At 42.7% G+C, this 22,421-nt stretch overlaps 2 protein-coding genes across 2 annotated transcripts in view; one reads left to right on the forward strand and one right to left on the reverse strand.

Moving 5' to 3' along the window:
- Window positions 1-22,421, forward strand: part of LOC127609250 (uncharacterized) — a 215,409-nt gene that overhangs the window by 81,084 nt on the left and 111,904 nt on the right. The gene's annotated exons all lie outside the window — the stretch shown is intronic.
- LOC127609214 (gap junction delta-2 protein) lies at window positions 13,440-16,485 on the reverse strand. The gene has a single exon (XM_052079044.1). The coding sequence runs from the start codon at window positions 15,518-15,520 to the stop codon at window positions 14,426-14,428; it is 1,095 nt and encodes a 364-aa protein (XP_051935004.1). The 5' UTR covers window positions 15,521-16,485; the 3' UTR covers window positions 13,440-14,425.

Genomic DNA, 22,421 nt, shown 5'->3' on the forward strand with positions numbered 1-22,421 from the left:
CGCCTAGCAGCACAAATGAACCAGCTGCTGAGGGATGGGACTCACCCAGAATGGCTAACCGAGGGCGAACAATCCTGATCATGAAGGATCCCTCAAAGGGTGCAGTCCCATCCAACTATCGGCCAATAACCTGTCTCTCCACAACATGTCAGCCCATGTCAGGCATCATTGCAGCTAAGATACATGGACACATGGATCAATACATGAGTGAAGCACAGAAGGGCATTGGTAGAGATACCAGAGGAGCCAAACATCAGCTCAGAACAGTCGCACAAGACTGCAGGTCCCGACATACCAACCTGTGCACAGCCTGGATTGATTACAAGAAAGCATATGACTCGATGCCACATACATGGATCACTGAATGCTTGGAGTTGTATAAGATGAACAGGACCCCAAGAGCCTTCGTTGCGAACTCGATTAGGATGTGGAAAACCACACTTGAAGCCAATGGCAAGCCACTTACCCAAGTGTCCATCAAATGTGGTATATACCAAGGTGATGCACTCTCCCCACCGCTGTTCTGCATAGGACTGAACCCCCTAAACCAGGTGTGTCCAAAGTCCGGCCCGCGGGCCAAATCCGGCCCGCGGTCGAATTTCATCCGGCCCTCGGCCCCTGTCATAAAATCAGTGCCGTCTGGCCCGCAGGTTGGGCGCAATGGAACACGTGTTGCATTGACTGAGGTCTCGTAGACTGGTGAGTGATGTTTCATAGAGTACTGCTTCCCTCTAGTGGCTAAATGAGTAATAGCATTTAGACACTAGAGGGCATCACTCACGAGTTAACAAGACATCACTCCGTGTTTATATCGACTGATATGTCATATTTCAAATGATCCTTGCAGTTGTGGATATGTGTATTGCTTGTTCATTTCCCTGTTGTTCGAGTCAAAGGTTTTGTGACTATTGAAAAGTCATGGTGATACATTTTATGTTTCAAATCAATCAATTTACACTCAGGAGACTTCTGTTTAAGAAAAAGTCAAGTGAATAAGCAGTTGCATGTGATATACCTGTTTCAAATGAACCAAAAGAAATTCTTAAGATTGTTGAAATTAAAATAAAAATGGAAATGTGAAACAGACTAGCTTACTAAAATTTGTTGAACAATATTGTTGTTCAATGTAAAGAATGTCAGCCAGGGTCGGCCCCCCGACATTTTACCACATAAAATCTGGCCCCCTTGGCAAAAAGTTTGGACACCCCTGCCCTAAACCAAGTAATCACCAAGACAGGCTATGGATACCGCCTCAGAAATGGAGCTACGATCAGTCACCTCCTCTACATAGATGACATAAAGCTGTACGCTAAGAGCGAAAGGGACATAGATTACCTGCTCCACACAACCAGGATCTACAGCAGCGACATCGGGATGTCATTCGGGGTTGAGAAATCTCGTCGGATGGTGACTAAGAGAGGAAAGGTAGTCCGCACTGAAGAGGTCTCACTCCCTGAAGGAATGATAGCAGACATTGAGGACAGCTACAAGTACCTCGGTATACCACAAGCCAATGGCAACCTCGAACTGGCAACAAGGAAAGCGGCTACGGCCAAATACCTCCAGCGAGTGAGGCAAGTCCTAAGAAGCCAGCTCAATGCCAAGAATAAGACCCGGGCAATAAACAGCTCTGCCCTGCCAGTGATCAGATACCCTGCAGGAATAATAAGGTGGCCAAAGGACGAGATTCAGACCACGGACGTTAACACCCGAAAGCTCCTAACCATCCATGGAGGGTTCCATCCCAAATCCAGCTCCCTGAGACTGTACGCAAGCCGAAAGGAAGGAGGCCGGGGACTAGCGAGTGTGAGAGCCACTGTCCAGGATGAAACATCCAAGCTCCATGAATACATCAAGGAGAAGGCTCCAACGGATGACGTACTCAGAGAATGTCTCAGACAATGGGGAACAGAGGATGAGGCGCTGGAAGAAGGACCATCATGGGAGGACAAACTCCTACACGGGATGTACCACCGGACCATAACTAAAGTGGTCGATCTCAATAAGTCCTATCAGTGGCTATAGAGGGCTGGCCTGAAGGACAGCACAGAGGCACTCATCCTGGCTGCTCAGGAGCAGGTCCTGAGCACTAGAGCCATTGAGGCCCAGATATACCACACCAGACAAGACCCAAGGTGTAGGTTGTGCAAAGAGGCACCTGAGACGATCCAACACATAACTGCAGGGTGTAAGATGCTGGCAGGGAAAGCCTACATGGAACGCCATAACCAGGTGGCTGGCATAGTCTACCGAAACATCTGTGCGGAGTATGGACTGGAAACCCCAAGGTCAAAATGGGAAACGCCTTCGAAGGTGGTGTAGAATGACAGAGCGAAGATCCTGTGGGACTTCCAGATCCAGACTGACAAGATGGTAATGGCGAACCAACCAGATATCGTGATCATAGATAAAGGGCAGAGGAAAGCCGTTGTCGTGGATGTAGTGGTCCCAAGTGATGGAAACATCAGAAAGAAGGAACACAAGAAACTCAAGAAATACCAAGGCCTCAGAGAGGAGCTGGGGAGAGCCTGGAAGGTAAAGGTGACAGTCTTTCCTGTGGTGGTTGGAGCACTCGGGGCAGTGACCCCCAAACTAGATGAGTGGTTGCAACAGATCCCGGGAACAACATCGGACATCTCAGTCCAGAAATGTGCAGTGCTGGGAACAGCAAGGATACTGCGCACCCTCAAGCTTCCTGGCCTCTGGTAGAGGACCCGTGCTGAATGAGGGACACCACCCGAGGGGTGAGACGAGGATTTTTCTTTTTTATATATACATACAAACCGAAAGGTGTATAAATAGATAAGTACAGTACACATTAGGGTAAAAGTATTTAATGATATGTAGATTTTTTTCTTTTTCTTCTTTGTATTGAAAAATGATCAATTCATATTACTACACAACAAGGGGTAGGACTAGATAAGTTGTATACTTCTTCCTACTCCTTTTAGCATATATCTGTGATGTCATATCTGTAATGATGTTTGTTTTACTTACTTTTTTATTTTTCTTGGACAAGAAAAAAACATTTGAGGGAGTACTCAAAAGCTGTTTGGTCTTTTAAATGTTTAGGAATCACTTTTTCTAAAGTTGAGGTTGCATATAGTCTCAGGGCAAGTTCAATTTAAACAGCTTAGTATTTCTGAATTTTGAGCATATTATTTAAAATGTCATGGGGAGGAGAGGGGTCCAAAAATAACGTTTAAATATGGTCAGAGTAAAAGGAATATCACCAGCATCCATTAATTTCCCTATTTTTTCACATGTAATGATTCAACTGCAACTCTCACATCACAGCACAAATAACAGTAATACAGAGAATGTGGTTTTGTTGTGAGCTTACAAAGGGAAATCGAAGTGAATTGTCAATGTTGCAGACCAAATTAAAAGCAGGTTTCCAGCTGCCTACTCAGCAGCATATTACATAAATGTAGGAGGTACTGCCTTCTTGAACTAAATGCATATTGTGAAATTTTCTGTGAGGCTGGATGTATCATTCTAATTGTTTGGAGACCTTGATTTTAAAAAAAACTATCAAATGAAAAAACATGAACGTTTTAAAATAATTACACTAAGAATTCTTCATGAAGTTGGTTGGTGAACATTCAAATTTGAAGCGCCACCACACGAAATAACCTACCTCCTTCTCTGACAACCAATTTTCAAATGTTCAAAATGTCTTATTTACTTATATTTTCTGCTGGACACATTTAATCTGAATATACACGATCTTGCATTTCAAACCTGGACAAAGCATGGCCTGAGTTCATATCCGGCCCGTCCACAGTCTCTGATTAGCCTTCACAGTGACCATGAAGTCAAAGTTAAATGTAAACAATGTGGTGCTTTTGTTCTGAAAGGTGTGCCTTTATTTATTTTATGAGCACACGTGCGGATGCATCTAGAAGCTAGGTAGTAAGCAAGAGCTACGACTTGTGTCTGAAGTGATGTTTTATGGTTTCAAGATAAGAAGATAAGGTAAGAAAACCTTTAATGTCCCACACTGGGGAAATTTGCAATCTACAGCAGCAGAATTTTTTGTATTTAGCAACGTTTCTGACCCCTCTAAAAACCATTTGCCAAAAATAGACTTACTTACAACAGTGTTCCCAATGTTGGCGACATTTGTCACGCGGCAAAGGGAAGATGGCCAAAAGGTTTTTGCCTGAGAATACTCTACACAAATCTACACATACAGATAAATCAACATTGTACATACATCACTAAATAATATACTTCTCACTTATGTATAAATGTGTGTGTGTGCTGGGTCTATTTCAACAAGGCAGGTTTCGTGAGAACTGAGAGTCTGTTCACTCTGAAATGAAGGAAACGCTGAGTTTTCCATTTCAAAAAGTGAGGTAACTCAAACCAGAGGAAGAAGGGTAACTCAAACCTGTTTCAAAGAGAGAGGTACCGGTAACTTAAGCTCTCGGTCAGTTACCGTAGTAACAGAGTCTATGAACCTAACCTGTTCGAGACCAGATTTTTCTCAATGAACCTCAGATTTCTTTCTGTGACCGCCCCCTTTCAGGGCCATACTGTCATGATTCCGTTTTTGTGTCTGCAGCAGGTAGCAGAGGAGGGCTTTCCCTTCAGTATGCACACCTGCTGCACATCTCAATTAGCCATGTATTTCGGGACTGGCAAACTGTCAAGCCTTTGTCAGATTATTCTTCATCTTTTTCATGACCGTCTCCAAGTGTTGAATTCTCAAGACATTCTTTCTGATTCATGTGACGTACGTTCTCACCTCGTTTTTGCATTTTGATCATAAGTATTTTATGTTCTGTAAATATGTCTGTGTCTGTGTAAAAATGTCCGTTTTTTTATTTTTTAAGTTTTTTAATATTGTCGTAAAATAATTTCACGACAAGCTCTTTACCTGATACTTTCCTTGACTTTTACAAGCATTTTTGGTTTGACTTTTTTTTTTTAAACCAGCGTCATTTGTTATAATTTGTTCGGTCTTGTGTATTTTTGGAAAATAAACTGTTTTTTGTTCAAACCCTTCTGAGTCAATGTTCCTATAGAGTCTGTTTCTGTTCCGGAACCAGCAGGTGGAGACTAATATGGCATGTCCTTTTGATCATGAGCCCGTGGTTGAAAGTTAAGTTAAGATATCCTTTATTCTGTGCAGAGAATTGAATATTCATTGGCAGATGGTTATCAGACCGTGCATAAATGTTTTCACATTTCCAGTCTGTTGTCTTTCTGGGTGGTTCCGTTTCATGACCATCATCGACATACACAACCTAATCTGCCCTTACATTTGCACCATTACCAATCGCAGTCATGCTCTCACAGCCGAGCAGATATTGTGTATTGCTCTTGCAAAATATTTTTTGGTGCAATATCAGAGATGCTGAGGCAATTGTATGCAAGGCCTTCAGAAAAGTGTGTTTTGCCGAGGTCTCACCTGTTTATGTATTTCATGTTCAGATGTTGCCAAGTGCCCCTGGGGTCTGCACCTTAATGAATTAATCCTTTCATGCACCAAAAATGATAACCTGTAACCTGATAACATGATTGGCTGTCCAATGTAGTAACCGCTGCCCCTGAAAGGGTTAAAATAATAGGCAGCAGTTTCCCCGTTTATTATTGTGACTGGCAAGGACTACATTGAAAGTTATGCATTGAACTGAGCAGAAATGTTCCCCCACGCCGTCTCCCTCTCTTTCACAGCTGCAGCGGAGTTGCACTTCTCCCTGAAAATGTGTTGAAATTCGCTGTATGAGCGCATTATTTCCAGTTCTAATGGGGTGAAAAACACAGCCGTCCTATTCCCAGTGACTCATGGTGACTCATGGAATCAGGGATCAATGGATGCTGGCTTTTCGTAGTTGTGGTGCACTCGCTTAACTCCAGGTGAAGACACTCCGAGTTGATTCGCCTGATTCAAATCCGCTGTTCTGGAACTGGAAACTCAGAGTTTCCCATCTCAGAGCAAATCATCTTAAGAGTTCAGTGTTGAATACAGAGTTTGTTGGACACTCTTTGTGCTAGGAATGGCTAATGGCGTTTAGCGGTTGGTGCAAAAAATGAATCTTACAATTAGAAATATAACAAACAAATCTAAAAATTAAATTTTGATGAGCAAATATAATTTTTTAATCCATAAAATATATACCATATCGACACACAGAGCAATTTATTGACACAAGACAACATGTTTTTTTGAAATAATTTTAAAATAACATGGACAAAGTTGAGGGAAGCATGTTTGCTTGGCCCTCAGCAAGCGTTCCAGTTTTTCCCTGTGGCCACTTTGCAAAATCAACTGGCCTCCCCTGCCTTACACCACAGTGCTTGCAGTGCTTAGTGTGCCTGAAGTTGTTTACACTCTATATAGAGTATGTATTATTTTTGCATTGGAATTCTCGAGACTACTTTTTAAAGGTCTTGGTCTCATCTCGGAATCAAAGGCAGTTTTACTCGACCTTGTCTTGGTCTCGGACAGAGCGGACTTTGGCTTTTGATTAAAACTGGTGAAGACCAAACGAGTACGACTGTGATCAGCAGTGTTGTGTCCAAGGACCAGCAACCCGAGGCCAAGGCCAAGGACTTGACTCCGAGGCCAAGGCCAAGGCCAAGAATTTGGAAAATTTTCCGGGGCAAGGCCAAGGACTTGAGAAATTTTCCGAGGCCAAGGCCAAGGACCAAGGAGTTGCCTCCGAGACCAAGGCCAAGGACCAAGGACTGATTTTGAAACTGAGGCCTAGCCGAGGACATGTATAAAACAATGCTATCATACCACTTGGCAGGTCTTCATGATTTGCAACATCCCTCCATCATAACCCTTTGCACTCCCTAACGCTTGAATGAAGTGTTTTTATTCAAAGAGTAGAACAGTCAGGGTACGTGTTATTTATACTGAGAAAAAAATAAAATAAAATCATATGGTATACATTTATTAATGAATGTTTTAGTGCAGTAGTTTATTAATATGAAGTAAATCAACACTCAACAGGCATGACGTGGCATGTAACACAAGTTGAGAAATGACTTTGCATAGAAGTCAATCGCTGACTGCAGAAAAAGCGGTAATCTCTCAGCGATCATTTTACAGTTTACCGCCAGCGAGTCCCGGGGACTCGCTGATCACAAAAGTATGATTGCCATTATGGATTGAGAGACTCCCAAATTTCGAAATCTGAAAGGGTCTACTTATTCAATTACATATGATAATAACACAAACAACAACATATACATACAATTATAAACAAATGCTGCAAAAATTTAAATAATTTAGGAGCAGGCCTGAGGATTTCGGAAATTCATGGTAATCGTTTTTCGGTTCCGTTGGATTACCCAATGGGAAACCATCCATCCATCCATCCATCCATCCATCTTCTACCGCTTATCCGGGGCCGGGTCGCGGGGGCAACAGCTTTAGCAGGGAAGCCCAGACTTCCCTCTCCCTAGCTACTTCTTCCAGCTCTCCCCGGGGGATCCCGAGGCGTTCCCAGGCCAGCTGGGTGACATAGTCTCTCCAGCGTGTCCTGGGTCTTCCTCGGGGTCTCCTCCCGGTGGGACATGCCCGGAACACCTCACCAGGGAGGCGTTCAGGAGGCATCCGAATCAGATGCCCAAGCCACCTCATCTGGCTCCTCTCGATGTGGAGGAGAAGCGGCTCGACTCCGAGCCCCTCCCGGATGACCGAGCTTCTCACCTTATCTCTAAGGGAGAGCCCGGACACCCTGCGGAGAAAACTCATTTCGGCCGCTTGTATCCGGGATCTCGTTCTTTCGGTCACGACCCATAGCTCGTGACCATAGATGAGGGTTGGAACGTAGATCGACCGGTAAATTGAGAGCTTCGCCCTTTGGCTCAGCTCCTTCTTCACCACGACAGACCGATACAACGTCCGCATCACAGCAGACGCTGCACCGATCCGCCTGTCGATCTCTCGCTCCCTCCTGCCCTCACTCGTGAACAAGACCCCAAGATACTTAAACTCCTCCACTTGGGGCAAGATCTCCCCCCCGACCTGGAGGGGGCACTCCACCCTTTTCCGACTGAGGACCATGGTTTCAGATTTGGAGGTGCTGATTTTCATCCCAACCGCTTCACACTCGGCTGCGAAACGCTCCAGTGAGAGTTGGAGAGCCCTGTTTGAAGGAGCCAACAGCACCACATCATCTGCAAAAAGCAGGGATGCAATACTGAGGCCACCAAAACGGACCCCCTCAACGCTTCGGCTGCGCCTAGAGATTCTGTCCATGAAGGTTATGAACAGAATCGGTGACAAAGGGCAGCCTTGGCGGAGTCCTACCCTCACTGGAAACGATTCCGACTTACTGCCGGCAATGCGGACCAAACTCTGACATCGGTGGTATAGTGACCGAACAGCCCGTATCAGGGGGTTCGGTACTCCATACCCACGAAGCACCCCCCACAGAACTCCCCGAGGGACACGGTCAAACGCCTTCTCCAAGTCCACAAAACACATGTAGACTGGTTGGGCGAATTCCCACATACCCTCGAGAACCCTGCTAAGGGTGTAGAGCTGGTCCACTGTTCCACGGCCGGGACGAAAACCACACTGCTCCTCCTCAATCTGAGGCTCGACTTCCTGACGGACCCTCCTCTCCAGCACCCCTGAATAGACCTTACCAGGGAGGCTGAGGAGTGTGATCCCTCTGTAGTTGGAACACACCCTCCGGTCCCCCTTTTAAAAAAGAGGGACTACCACCCCGGTCTGCCAATCCAGAGGCACTCTCCCCGTTGACCACGCGATGTTGCAGAGGCGTGTCAACCAGGACAGCCCCACAACATCCAGAACCTTGAGGAACTCCGGGCGGATCTCATCCACCCCTGGGGCCTTGCCACCGAGGAGCTTTTTAACCACATCGGTGACTTCAACCACAGAGATAGGAGAGCCCACCTCAGAGTCCCCAGGCTCTGCTTCCTCCAAGGAAGGCATGTTGGTGGAGTTGAGGAGGTCTTCCAATGGGAAACCACCATAACAAATGCTGGGTTCCGTAAATGTTCATCATGGGAATCCATTTTTCTATTTTGACCAATATTGATAATCAAGAATTCCGAAACTCAAAGGTATAATGTTTCAAGGGTCAATGTTTGAAAACTATGCATTAACAATGAACATTACAGCAGTAGCTGTGTACTCCAGGTTTATTCCAAAAAATAAATGGATCAAAAACTGGTGTACTCATGTAGCATCATCAGAGTATTTTTTTCCAATCTCACACTGCAAAGATGAATTGACTGGTAATCATTAATACAGGTAAATATTGATGTGGCTTGACATCCTCTTTCCAAGACGATGCATGTGTAATCTACGATCAATTTGACGAAAGAATTTAACACACGTCATCATTCGTTCTACGAACAGTTAACATTAGCATTACTACACCTTGTGACGAATGTTTTGTTCATAAAGTTACCATGCTACAACCAGTAAATTATAGAATAACCAATACTGTTTCATAATGTTTTTCACAGCGATTCGCCTACAAATCTAATGATCAATTTGCTTTGTAATCGTGCCTCGCGTCGTATTTCGCTCTCGCATTCTGTGCATACGTCACAGGTGAGTTTAGTGATAATGTACGGCCTTTGGACAATTAGACAAGCATTCCCATTTCTTAAATATCGTAATTAGTAGACCTTGGTGAGTTTTTTTCGCCGCCATCTTAAACTTTCAACCGCGCGATTCCTCAGTTTGCTGACTAAAATAACAACTCGCATGCGCACATAACGTCATATGTTGTCCCCCCCCAGCCCCCCGCCGACCCCCACACTGAAAACAAAACAAAACTAAAGTAAATTAGAAGAAACACACTCATACACCACACCACATCACAAACACACATACAGGCGCAGTGCGATAAGCGTGGCTCACACAGTCAATTCAAGTACGGTGACTTTTATAATTAAACTATTTTTCGGTACCGTGAAAATGACGCCACGGAAACGACATGCTACCGGTAACGATTTTTACTGTGAAATCCTCAGGCTTGCCATAGTTTTTTTGCTTGTTTGTTTGTTTTGACTGAGAAATTTCCTTGCATCCCAAAAACACATTGTTTGGAACTGTGCGTCCCGTGGGAAAATTATGCGTCTAGGACGCGGGACGCAGAGGTAACGAGATGGCTGATCTCTAAACATTCTCTGAGTACTACTATTAAGATATCCTTTATTTGTCCCACACTGGGGAAATGTACAATTTTTATTATTTATTTATATATTTATAATAATATATATTATAATATAATATAATAAATAATATATTTTCTATTATTACCACTCCCACTAATACGACATTAATTTAATACCTTCAAATTCACAATAATCATAAAAATTAATTAAATCAACCATGATTTTAAACTATGTATTGTGAATATTCATTATTCCAAACATGAGAAAGCATTCAGCAAACATAACTGGAATCGAGCAAAAGGACGCCAAATCCCAACGGCAAAACGAAGAAATGAACTGCCGACATTATTGACTCCAGCTGTAACGCAAATTACTTAGTTCAAACAAACATTCTAGTGCGACTGCATAAACGTGACGACTGTGCAAAAATAACTAAATAGAAGACACCACCGTGACAGAAAGGCTTTACACGCTAAGGACGTGACTCCCGAGGCCAAGGCCAAGGACCAAGGACTTGACTCTGATGTCAAGGCCGAGGACCAAGGACCGCTCCTCGGTCCTCAAGCCGGTCCTCGAGGCCAAGGACCGGCTCGAGGAACACATCTCTGGTGATCAGTGAGAAATGCAGAATGCAGGTGCTGTGCTTCCTTCCCGTTGTCGCTTGGACTGCCACACTCGCTGTGCAGTGATAAAGTATGAAGATGACTGGAGAAGCAGGGCTTCCAAAAAAATTGAAAAAATATCAGAAAACTGTACAGTCATTCTGTATCTTTTCCAAAAATCATCAGGAGTTCTTTTTCTAACCGAAATGTAACCTGAGCACTCATACAAATTGTGTGTTGCATTGTGTAGCAGGATGGTTATGCGGCTTGGCCTGAACCAATTAGCTTATCAACCTTCCTCCATCTCCTTTCCGATATGATCCCCAACGCAGCCAATCAGTATGTATGGTTCATGGCCACCTGTCTGTCAACTTTTAACCACATTAAGAAGGAATATTGAGTTAGATTAATTTTTATTCTGTATATTTGTGTTTAGCGGAAACAGATCACAGCGGGCCATATGATCTGGATGCTCCAGAGAGAGTGCTGCTTCTTTTACTTTGTTTTTGATTACCGTAGGTTCAGTCTGATTATTTTTCATTAGTTTCCTGATGGGTGGTCGACAGGTTAGCACATCCACCAAAAAATGCACAGGTGCAATGTTTGCTCTGGCCTTCTTCTGTGGAGTTTGCATGTTCTCCAAGTGCCTGCATGGGTTTTCTCTGGGTACTCCGGTTTCCTCCCACATTCCAAAAACATACATGGCAGGTGAATTGAACACTTTATATTATCCCAGGGTGTGTGACTGAGTGTGAATGGTTGTCTGTCTTTGTGTATCCCACGATTGGCTGGCAACCAGTTCAGGGTGTCCCCCGCCTACTGCCTGAAGACAGCTGGAATAGGCCCCAACACGCCTGCGACCCTCGTGAGGATAAGTGGAGTAGAAAATGGCTGGATGGATTTCTGTCCTTGTGTAGATTGAGCGCCTCGATCATTGCCTTCGATTGGCGATGCCTTGCCGTGCTTAATGGGGCTTTGGCGGGGGCAGCTGATGCCTCCCTCCTCCATTGTACTGCATGACACCAAACTGGTGCAACTTTGAGCACGCCTATTTCCAGTTCTTTGTCTCTTGGCTGTTGCTTTTAAATCCTTGTTTTATTTATTTTAAAAAGAAGTGTTTTATAACTTGCTGACATTCAGAGCTAACGATGACTTGAATAATGAATGAAAGTGAGTTTGTGTAGCATTGTCAAAAGCAAGACAACACAATAACAATGGACACCTCAAGTATTAGTTAATCCCCAAGACGTTACTTGGCAGGTTCTTGTTCAATGGAAACATTATTCATTACACCAGTAAATGGGTTGAGCTTTAAACACAGCCAACGGGAAATATTTATAGTCTGTGGCGTCCTCTATGTTGGTGCTTCAGCTGTAGAAAGATCGTTTGGATCAGCAATTAAACTGAAAGCTAACAATGTGTTAACAAGTACAAAGTCAATAACACTGTATGAATATGGTATATCAAATGTATTGAATTAAAACTATTGCAGACATTTTATTTTAGTTAAAGTTATTTTAGTTAGAGTTAAAGAATATTTTATGACAATAAAAAAATCAGTGCGGGTACTGTTAAAAGATTCATTGAAAGCAGTAAATTCAAAGTAACATTTTCATTCAGTTTAAAATAAGTTCATATATTTGAAATACATGTATGCAATGTGTTCCTCTGACCTATATAATTCTGTGCTTGTTTGCACTAAGAACATACGTGTTTGTTGTTTAAGTTGTTTTTGTTGCAAACCTGTGATGGGTAATTGAAGCTCAAATTTATCTCATGAACCAGTTTTTTATTTTCTGAAACTTTTCGATGGCACCGTTGGTTTACAGAAAGGGGTTTAAGAATTGACACTGACTGTTTCGACCCACTTGATTGTGCATCACTGATATTACGAAACAAAGGAACTGTGGCTAGAGGAAATTCTGAGCGTCTAGTACAGGGATCGGCAACCCAAAATGTTGAAAGAGCCTTATAGGACCAACCCCCCCCCCCCCCCCCCAAAAAAAAAAACAAATATGTCTGGAGCCGCAGAAAAATAAATAAAAGCCTTCTCTAAAACTTACAATGAAGGAAACACGTGCTGTATGTATGAAGGAGACTGGACTATCTCAGAATTGTTTGTTATTCATTCCTTTGTTGTGTTTTCACAAATGCCCCCATAGAATTTATTTGGTAATTTCCTCGCTTGATTTATTTGTTTTGGTGCATTATTTTCGCTTTTTTTAGTGTCAGTGAGGTGATCATTAATTTCCGTTTTTCTCAGGCTGTCTTTGAACGCCTCTCGAGTCGAACGAGAGGCACGCAGTCGGACTCAGACGTGTCTGTCGAGACTGTTAAAAGCATAGATAAAGTGTGCGTTTAAAAAAACTAACACCACAGCTCTCCTTTTTCTTAGCTGCAAGATGTATCTATATCTATTTGAGCTATAGTATCCTACTATCCAAATCTTTTTCCATATTCAAACATTTTTATAAAGCTCCAGGGAGCCACTAGATGTCGCTAAAGAGTGACATTCGTGTTGCCGACCTTCGGTCTATAACTCTTGGAAGAGTTATAGACTGCTGAGCAAAAATGTTAATGTCAAGCCCAGGTTGACATTAACCTGGGCGTGTCAATTTCATGATTCCAAGTATAAAGAAAAACAAAAATGCCAATGTAGAATTGGTCAATCTGCTTCTTTTAATCACTGTAAATTTGTAATTTACTGCAGGAGGTTTAAGGGTGGCCCATTATGTTTTTAAACTGTTGACATTTATTTCAATAAATGGTGGACTGATTCAAATGAAACACTCGCCAGATGGAAGTAAGAGCTGAGAGCACCATCTGCAGGAACAAGGTCACATTTCAGCCATGACAGAAAGCCAGTTGTTCGCCGGATAGGTGATTTTATTGAAACAAATGGCGTATTTACCCGTATTGAGGAACTAAACATCGATAAATACATGCTTGGCCATAATGAAGGCCACTGGCTTGAAACACGATGTAATCTTGGCAGGACCTACGGGTGTAAAAGTAAAAATCAAAACCTAGTTCTTATTAACAGGAGGGTGGATTTTGTTCAAACACTATTCAAGGCAAAATTAAGAGCTCTCCAGAAAATGCTTTTTCTTCTCATCTATAGCCATAAAAAACACTTCTCAATCAACCAATCTAGAATACATTTATTGTTGTTTAATGCAGCAATATAAAATGTATCAATATTATAATCATCATATTATTGTGTATGTGGATGGATGCGTGGACAGATAGATAGATAGAGCACATTGTTTGGGCTTCATTGATCACATTGATTGGCCACATTGATTGATCGCAATGAAGAAAAGTTGCAACCCATGAATTGACTGTTTTTAATGATATCTGGATTAATATTATTTGGTAAAATACTTACAAAAGTATTTTTTTATCATATCATCACTACTGTACATGCATTTATTTCAGCAATTGTTTGAACAATAAACCTTAAATCTAAAAATACCATAGCGGACATGTTCAATCAACACTCACTTCAACATAATCAAGACCATTATTCACAATCAGCGAATCATCTCCGATTATACCCATTCCAAATGGTTGTATTAAGCTGAACCTGCATACTACTACAGTATGTTCACAATATTTTTGCTTGGAGTTGAGTAGATGAATGAATGGGCTACATATGAAAGACAAGACAATACATATTTTAAAGCAGGACCACAAAGCTGTCACAGCCAAGACTTCTTAGTTCGTCCCAACCTGGCCATGTTGGCCAACTTGACCTTCACCTTTTCTGTGTTCTCTGGACTCCTCTTTGAGGTGCATTCCACAGTTGAGTCTGTCTCAAAAGAGATCGCCGGGGCACGTGTGAGCAAACCCCCTGTCTTCTCTTGAGCCATGGCCGATCTGGTCTGTAGAACCAGCTGACCTCTCAGAGAATGCCTGAGTTGAAGCAATAGGGGATTTTGCTTGGAGTACAGTTTATCCGGATCCTTCTCCTGACTGCAACAGTTGGAGCAGGCTGAGCAGAGGACACGGATAATGTAGACCCAGCCCAGGTAGTGAAGCTCTGCAATGTTGAGCACAAAGCAGCCCAGGCTGATGCTAAACATAAAGTTGAGAAAAATGGTTTTCTCAGTGGCACGGGACACAAAACAGTCTGTGCGAGTTGGGCAGGGGTAGGTCTCGCAACGGAAGAGGTGAGGAACCTCAAAGCCAAATAACAAATACTGGCCCACTAGGAATGTGATTTCCATGATGGATCGAAGTAACACGTGAAGAATGTAGATGAGTAGAACCTGCTGAGATTGTTCGGTGGGATCTTCTGCAAGTGCACCACGACCCTCCTCCAGGAAGCTTTGTTGCACTCTTTCGCTCTCATCCCAATCATCCCTGAAATGAGGACAGTAAGTCGGCACACCCACCCTCATCGCCTCCTTGCCGTCCTTTTGGTCAGCACCTTGCCTTGAAGACCTTTGCCTTAACACCTGCCCCCGTTGTCCATCCAGCTTCTCATCTTTTGCAATTTTATGCAAAACAAATACGATGTAGAATATCGACGGAGTGGAGACCAGCACAATTTGAAAAACCCAGAACCTCAGATGGGACACAGGTGCAAATGTGTCGTAACAGACATTGTTGCATCCAGGCTGCTGGGTATTGCAGGTGAATTTGGACTGCTCATCGTTGTAGACGGCATCTCCCACCAAGGCTACCAGCAGGATGCGGAAAATGAGCAGCATAGTGAGCCAGATCTTGCCTATCACTGTAGAATGATTCTGGACCTCCGACAGAAAACGCCCAAGAATGGACCAGTCGCCCATGACTTGACCTTAGTAAAAAAAAAATATTAAAAAAAAACAAAGGAACAAAAGCGTAAAACATCTTAACACTGTCTGCTTTTGTTCCTAAAAATATATTGTATTGACTCTACACTACACCACTGTGGAAGTACATCAGATATGTTCTTGTCTAATTTGTTTCTACTACATGATCCATAAATTACTTCCCTAGGTATTGTCCATTTTTATTTTATTGATATGTGGAGTGTGAAGTATATGGTTGTTGTTTAATTCTTTAAAAATAAAACTTCATATTGGAGTTTTCATAACCTTTTGTTTCTGTGTTTTTTGGTTTTAATTGCCCTCATCAAGTTACATTATTTAACCTGAAATGTGCTGTATGTACAATCGTTATGGGCTAAAATATGTGACACCAGAAACTGAATCTGAATCGTTTATAATTGAATTTGAAAAGTTACAGTTGAGTGGAGATTGCATTAAAAAACTGAATCTAAGATACACGAATTGAATGAGCATGGTTTCATTTGAATCTTAACTTTTAAAAACAGAATCTGTATTATACCATTGAATTTGAATTCTTCACTGGTAATTTAATACTGTAGGTTTTTTTCACATTCAGTTTTATATAAATACAAACCCAATTCCAATAAATTTGGGACATTGTCTAAAATTGAAATGAAAACAGAATACAATGATTTTAAAATCCTTTTCAACCTATATTCAATTGAATACACAACAAAGACCAGATACTCAATAATCCAACTCATATACTGCATTTGAATGTTGTTTTTTGCAAATATTTCTCATTTTGAGTTTCATGTCTGCAACACATTCCATAAAAGCTGGACATGGGCATTTTTTACCACTGCGGTACATCACCCTTCCTTTTATACTCAACTAGCTGGTTCGCCGCCCTCCGGGCGGCTCATCAGCTAGTTCCTGCGGAAGGCTGGTAAGGTGGGCCTTCGGCCCACAAAGGTGTTGTTGCTTGGTTCAACTTTTTGTTCATCTTCATTGCTTATCGCGAAAATAAAGAGATGTTTAGCTCTACTAAATAACTAACAATTTTATTGCAATGCTTGTGGGTAGACATTTTTTCGCTAAGATGCCCGCGCGATCGTAGTGAGCCACTGCCTGAGCGGCGCGGTGAAGTAGGTACGTTTTGAAAAGGGACAGACGGAAGGACAGACCGCGTGCGGGACGACGCGCAATATATATATAGATGAGCATTTGGGAACCGAGGACATTTATTGTTGAAGCTTTATAGGTGGAATTCTTTACCATTCTTGCTTGATGTACAGCTTCAGTTGCTCAACCACCCAAGGGGTCCTTTGTCGGATTTCGCATTTCATAATGTGCCACACGTCTTTAAAGGGAGACAGGTCTGGACTGCTGGCATGCCACTCTAGAACTCTCTCTGTTTTATTATGGACCCATGTTGTTGTAATGTGCAGAATGTGGCTTATAATTGTATTGCTAAAATGAGTAGGGACATCGCTGAAAAATACGTTGCTTGGATGGCAGCTTCATTTGCTCCAAAACTTGAGTGTACCCTTTAGCATTTATGATGCCTTCTCCATGCCATGGGCACTAGCACACCTTCATACCGATCCAGATTCTGTCTTTTGAACTGTATGCAACAACAATCCGAATAGTCCTTTTCCTCTTTGGCTAGAAGGGTACGACAACTATGACAACTTGAAATGTGGGCCTGTCATTCCAAAGCACACTTTGCATCAATCCATCTCATATGAGCTCAGGTCCAGAGAAGCCGGCGGCGTATCTGGATAGTGCTGATCTATGGCTTTTGCCATGCATGGCAGCATTTGACCATGCATTTGTAGAAGTAGTGACAAACTGTTCAAACTGACAAAGGTTTTATGAAGTGTTCCAAAGCAAAAATGGAAACACAATGATGCCCTTTTTTTTTAATGCTGTGCCACCTGAGTATTCAAAGGTCACGGGCATTCAATGTTTGTATCTGGTCTTGCCGCGTATGGTTAGAGATTTCTCCAGAATCTTTGAATATATTTTGGACTGCAGATGATGACATAGTTTAATACCTTGCAATTGTACATTGTGAAACATACATGTAGTTCTTCAACTTTCTGGACTATTTTCACACACAGCTGTTCACACAGTTCTGAACCTCAGTCTATCCTTGCATGTGAAGAACTGAGTCTTTCGCAGATACTCTTTTTGTCACCCAATTGTGCTTCACATGCTTCTAATTAACCTTTTCACCTGTGGAATGTTCCAAACAGGCATTGTTGTTGTTGTTGTTGTGTTTTTTTATTTTTTTTATTTAAGCATTCCAGAACTTTCTCAGTCTTCGGTTGCTCCGTTCCAGCTTTTTTGGAATGTGTTAGAGACATCAAATTCATAATGAGAGAATGTTTGCAAAAGAACAATATTATACACCATGTTGAACAGGAAATATCTTGTCATTGTAGTGTATTGAATAGAATATCATTTGAAAAGGATTTTCAAATCATTGGATTCTGTTTTTATTTACATTTTACACAACATCCCAACTCAATTGGAATTGGAGGTTGTAGTTGCTATTTGCAGAACCAGTTATGCTTAACTCGAAAATCAAATAATGAGTAGCAGAATGAAGGTTTAACTTACCTTCATGTAAGCCCGAACTTTCCCAAGTAAATCCTTGTAACTAAGCTTTGCAATGCATTTTCATGGCTTTTTAAATCTTCAAGTTTGGATGAGATGAATCCCGTTGAGCCTGGTAAGGGAGAATAGGCTGACCACACATAATGAACCAGTCCATCTGAAACTGGCATTGTGCGGTGTGGCTGCAAAGGCAGGCAATGTACAGTGCAAAACACAATGAGGGGGTTCCTTTTCTGAAAAGCTGGGAATGGTGAAACGGTTCAACAGTGTATGGAACGAGCTGGAAAGAAACAATGCCAGGTTTTGTAAAAGCCCCGTGTTTAGCTGGTAAAATAAAGCTCATACTTTAATTTTGTAATTATATTAAAAACAACTGGGTTTTCAGGATCTACAATGTTGTCTATCAGTGTGTTTACATCCACAGACACTTATACAACTGCAGCATTGGCCATTTGAATAAAGTACTTGTTGTAAATCAACAGTGACTGTGAGTATGGTATCAGACTGAATAAGACTGATTTGGATTATTTGGCACTGTTATGTGGAGAAAAGGTATCACACAGAGATCAGATTTTTGAAATTTGACAGTTGCTCCAATTCAGAACCTTATCTCACAGGTGTCAAAGTCAAGGCCATGGGGCCACATCCGGCCCACCACATCCTTTTAGGTGGCCCGCAAAAGCAAATCATCTATGTCAACTTCCTTAAATTTGTACTGAAATCTCAAATTTTCATACGTAATAACGGCGACATTTTGAAATAATTCCGTTACCCTGTTTACACTCACTTGAGCAATAATTGAACAAATGCTTGAATCCTCCTCAAAACTCACTTGTATTCTTTGGCGTTCGACTCAGCATGATTTGTCCTTGATTTTACTGCTTGGTGCTTTCCACCGCCTTTATTACCGATTCGTCTTACTGTTTATTGTGTATGTTAAATCGCTCCATGTACAGCACTTTGTATGCAGCGATGGCTGCTCGAAAGTGCTCTATAAATACTGTTGACTTGACTTGACTAGTGAGTCATCTTTTTTTGTGTGTGTACAAGTAAAAATGTGATGTGATGATTAAACATTTATTCGGTTTCACTGTCTTAACAGCCCTCCGCGGGAAGAAGTAACTGGCTTGCAACAAAAATTAGTTTGACACCCCTGCCTTATCTGCTTGTCAAGGCCTTTATTGCACACAGTCACTTGATATGGAATGCGTCTTTTTTTTTTCATTTTTGGATTTCTTTCAGGCAGCCCGGTGGTCCAGTGGTTCGCGCGTCAACCTCATAGTGCAGAGGTCGTAGTTCGATCCTGGCTCTAGCCTTCCTGTGGGGAGTTTGTATGTTGTCCCCGTGCCTGTGTGGGTTTTCTCTGGTTACTCCGGTTTCCTCCCGCCTTCCAAAAAACATGCATGGCAGGCTGAATGAACAGTCTAAATTGACCCTAGGTGTGGGTGTGAGCACAGATGGTTGCTCGTCTATGTGTGCCCTGTGATTGGCTGGCCACTGGTTCAGGGTGTCTGTCCACTGCCTACTGCCCGAAGACAGCTAGGATAGGCTCCAGCATGCCCCACGACCCTTGTGAGGGTAAAGCGGATTAGAAAATGGATGGATGAATTTCTTTCTCTAACCATGGTTTGGCAAATTGGGTTTGGCTTATTGGTCAAACAGAACCTAAGGGGGGAACAAAATCACTTCCCAGAAATCTGGCTTTTTTTCCCTCCAACATGTTCAACTTTTGTATTTCTCTTTTTTGGATTACACAACATAACACAATTTCCTAACTTTCAGAACTGTACCAAAAGCATAACTACAGTGAAATAAAATTGTGTGCCTCCATGACTTTTAATGCTAGTATTAATTTTTATGTTGTCTTATCCATTTGTTTTTTAACTGCTTTAAAAAAACCCAAAACAAAACAAATTAAAACAAGGAACACAAGAATATTTCTGTGCCATAACTGGTTAGCACATTCACCTCACAATGGTGAGGTTATGGGTTCAAACCCGGGCTCTGACCTTCCTGTGTGGAGTTTGCATGTGATCCCCTTTCCTTCTGTATTCCAAAAACATGCGTGATCGGTAAATCAAAAAAATTGATTTGGCCGGAGGTGTCACATGAGGAGCTGAATTTGTCCCAGATGCAAACACAGAAGTCAATTAAAAAGTCTTTATATCCTCAAAAATATGAAGTAACCACACAGAGCAGTACTGGATGCAGAAGACATGGAAGAAAGCTGAATGTTCTGACAACAGATCAGTGTGCGACTCAATAAATACTGAAACATCAGGCCATGCCCAATCCTAGCTTGTGAGGGACCTCCTCGTAGAAGTCCCGGAGTGTGACGATTCGGTTTAGGGACCAACAGGTGGCACTGTAGGGCTCCCCTGGCAGCTGCACACCTGTTGGTCATAGGTAATCAGGCCTATAAAAGGGCTCCCGCCCGAACACTAAGTGTCGGGTCATTGTTGTTTTTGCTACTGTCATGTTTGTTTGAGTCATGTTTTGGTTGCTGTTGTGTTTTATCTTCAGTCATGATTTTTGTTTGCTACTTTGGACTTTGTTTGCTTAGGATTTAGTAGTGATGGCTCCATGAGGCCTCATGAGGCGTGTCGACACAATGACACACTGTGTTGATACTGTACTGATACTGTGTCGCTGACCACTGCCACCCGCTGGACCTTCAAAATTCCTGCAGCCAACCCACTTGACAGACTGAACCAACCGAGTTGATGATGACGTGTATACAATGCACTACCTCACTCTACCCAATGACTGGTACTGAATGAGTTAAAAGCTCAGTGTAGCCACAAGCGCCATTGTTTATGTTGTTGTTTATGCTGTTTATATTGTCTATACTGTTCAGATTACATGTCTTTTTTTATATAGTGTAGCTGCTATCCTTTCTTCGCTGCGTGTGTTTAATGCACAGCATGTTTACAGGCATGTATGCACTGAGGATTGAGAGGAAGAAATTTAATCTATGCTGCATGTCATACATAAAGCATATTTGACAATAAAGATTACATTGACCCTTGACAATATAATTCACATCCATGCATTTATATTGTATCATTCAATGTGTTTCAATAATGTGAAATTCATGTGAATGAGGATGCTTGTGGGCTTTGTCTTCACAATTTTTGATTTAGAAAAATAAGATGCTCCAGTGTTTTAAATTTCAGTCTGTTGCATTTAACGCATGCTATTTCCTCTGTTGTGGAGAAGACACACACACACAATGGAATAAGACATGTCTAAAATCCGAGAGGCACTTGGTGAGACAAGGAGATTTTAATGAATACCTTATTCTCCAAAAGGAGATCAAAATGGCTCTACGCGGCGGACAATTTGTATTTGTCCGGAAGCTGCTCCATAATATGCACGTACTGTAGCAACGTCACTCGAGTGAAGCGCGTCTCAGCACTCAGCAGCCGATAGTCTGCTGCTCTCAGCTGTGCGCGCGAGCACGTACTTGCGGCGCCGACCCAACCCACGCCACATATTAAGCTTTGAACTACGACAACAGCTAAGCTAGCCTAGCCGATGTAATGATGGTCAGCAGACAAGGTTTACGTTTTATGTGACTTTTAATAGCAACGTGGCAGAGTCATAAAACATGCGGTGTGCTCACTCGCAGTCACTTTCTGGAACTCCCCCTTAGAGGCGGGACCTCTCAATCAACTGGAATTAGACGTACAGTGCAAACGTTCATAAAACACTTCTCATATAATAATAGTAATACTTTAGCGTCATGCCCCCGATGACAGCCGGCATGACGCTAGAAGTCAGACGGACACATTTTTTTCTGATAATCAGTGTATTTTCCGTATTTCCCAACACCCTGGGAAATTGCGACACCCTTCCCCCTTTCAGGCATCGCTGGTGATGCGGCTGTCCTGTTTTCGTCTCGTCAAGCCGCGTCTACAGTGGGCCGAGCCGCGTCCGCGTCTAGGTTGAGCCAAGGCTCGTCACATGTTTGTTGGAGCGAAGTCACATTCACGCCGACGACAGGCCGAGCCCCTGTTCACGACCGGCTGTTCCTTGTCCCCCGCTACGTTGAGCTCCGTCCACGTCAGGCCACGCCCAGCCAAAAGGATTGCCCTCGCTTTCGTCCCTGTTCCCTGGCGAGGTGAAGGTCACCTCGCTTATCGTTCCTGCATTTCGGCGAGGCAAAGGTCGCCGTCGCGTTTTGTTCTTGTTCTCCGGCGAGGCAAGGGTTGCCGTCGCTTTTAGTTCCTGTTCCCTGGCGAGGCAAGCCTTTTGGACCACTTTGGGACGTCTGGGATCCGTCCCTTGAGGG

The sequence above is a fragment of the Hippocampus zosterae genome, chromosome 10, assembly GCF_025434085.1.
Source record: "Hippocampus zosterae strain Florida chromosome 10, ASM2543408v3, whole genome shotgun sequence".
Classification (NCBI taxonomy): domain Eukaryota; kingdom Metazoa; phylum Chordata; class Actinopteri; order Syngnathiformes; family Syngnathidae; genus Hippocampus; species Hippocampus zosterae.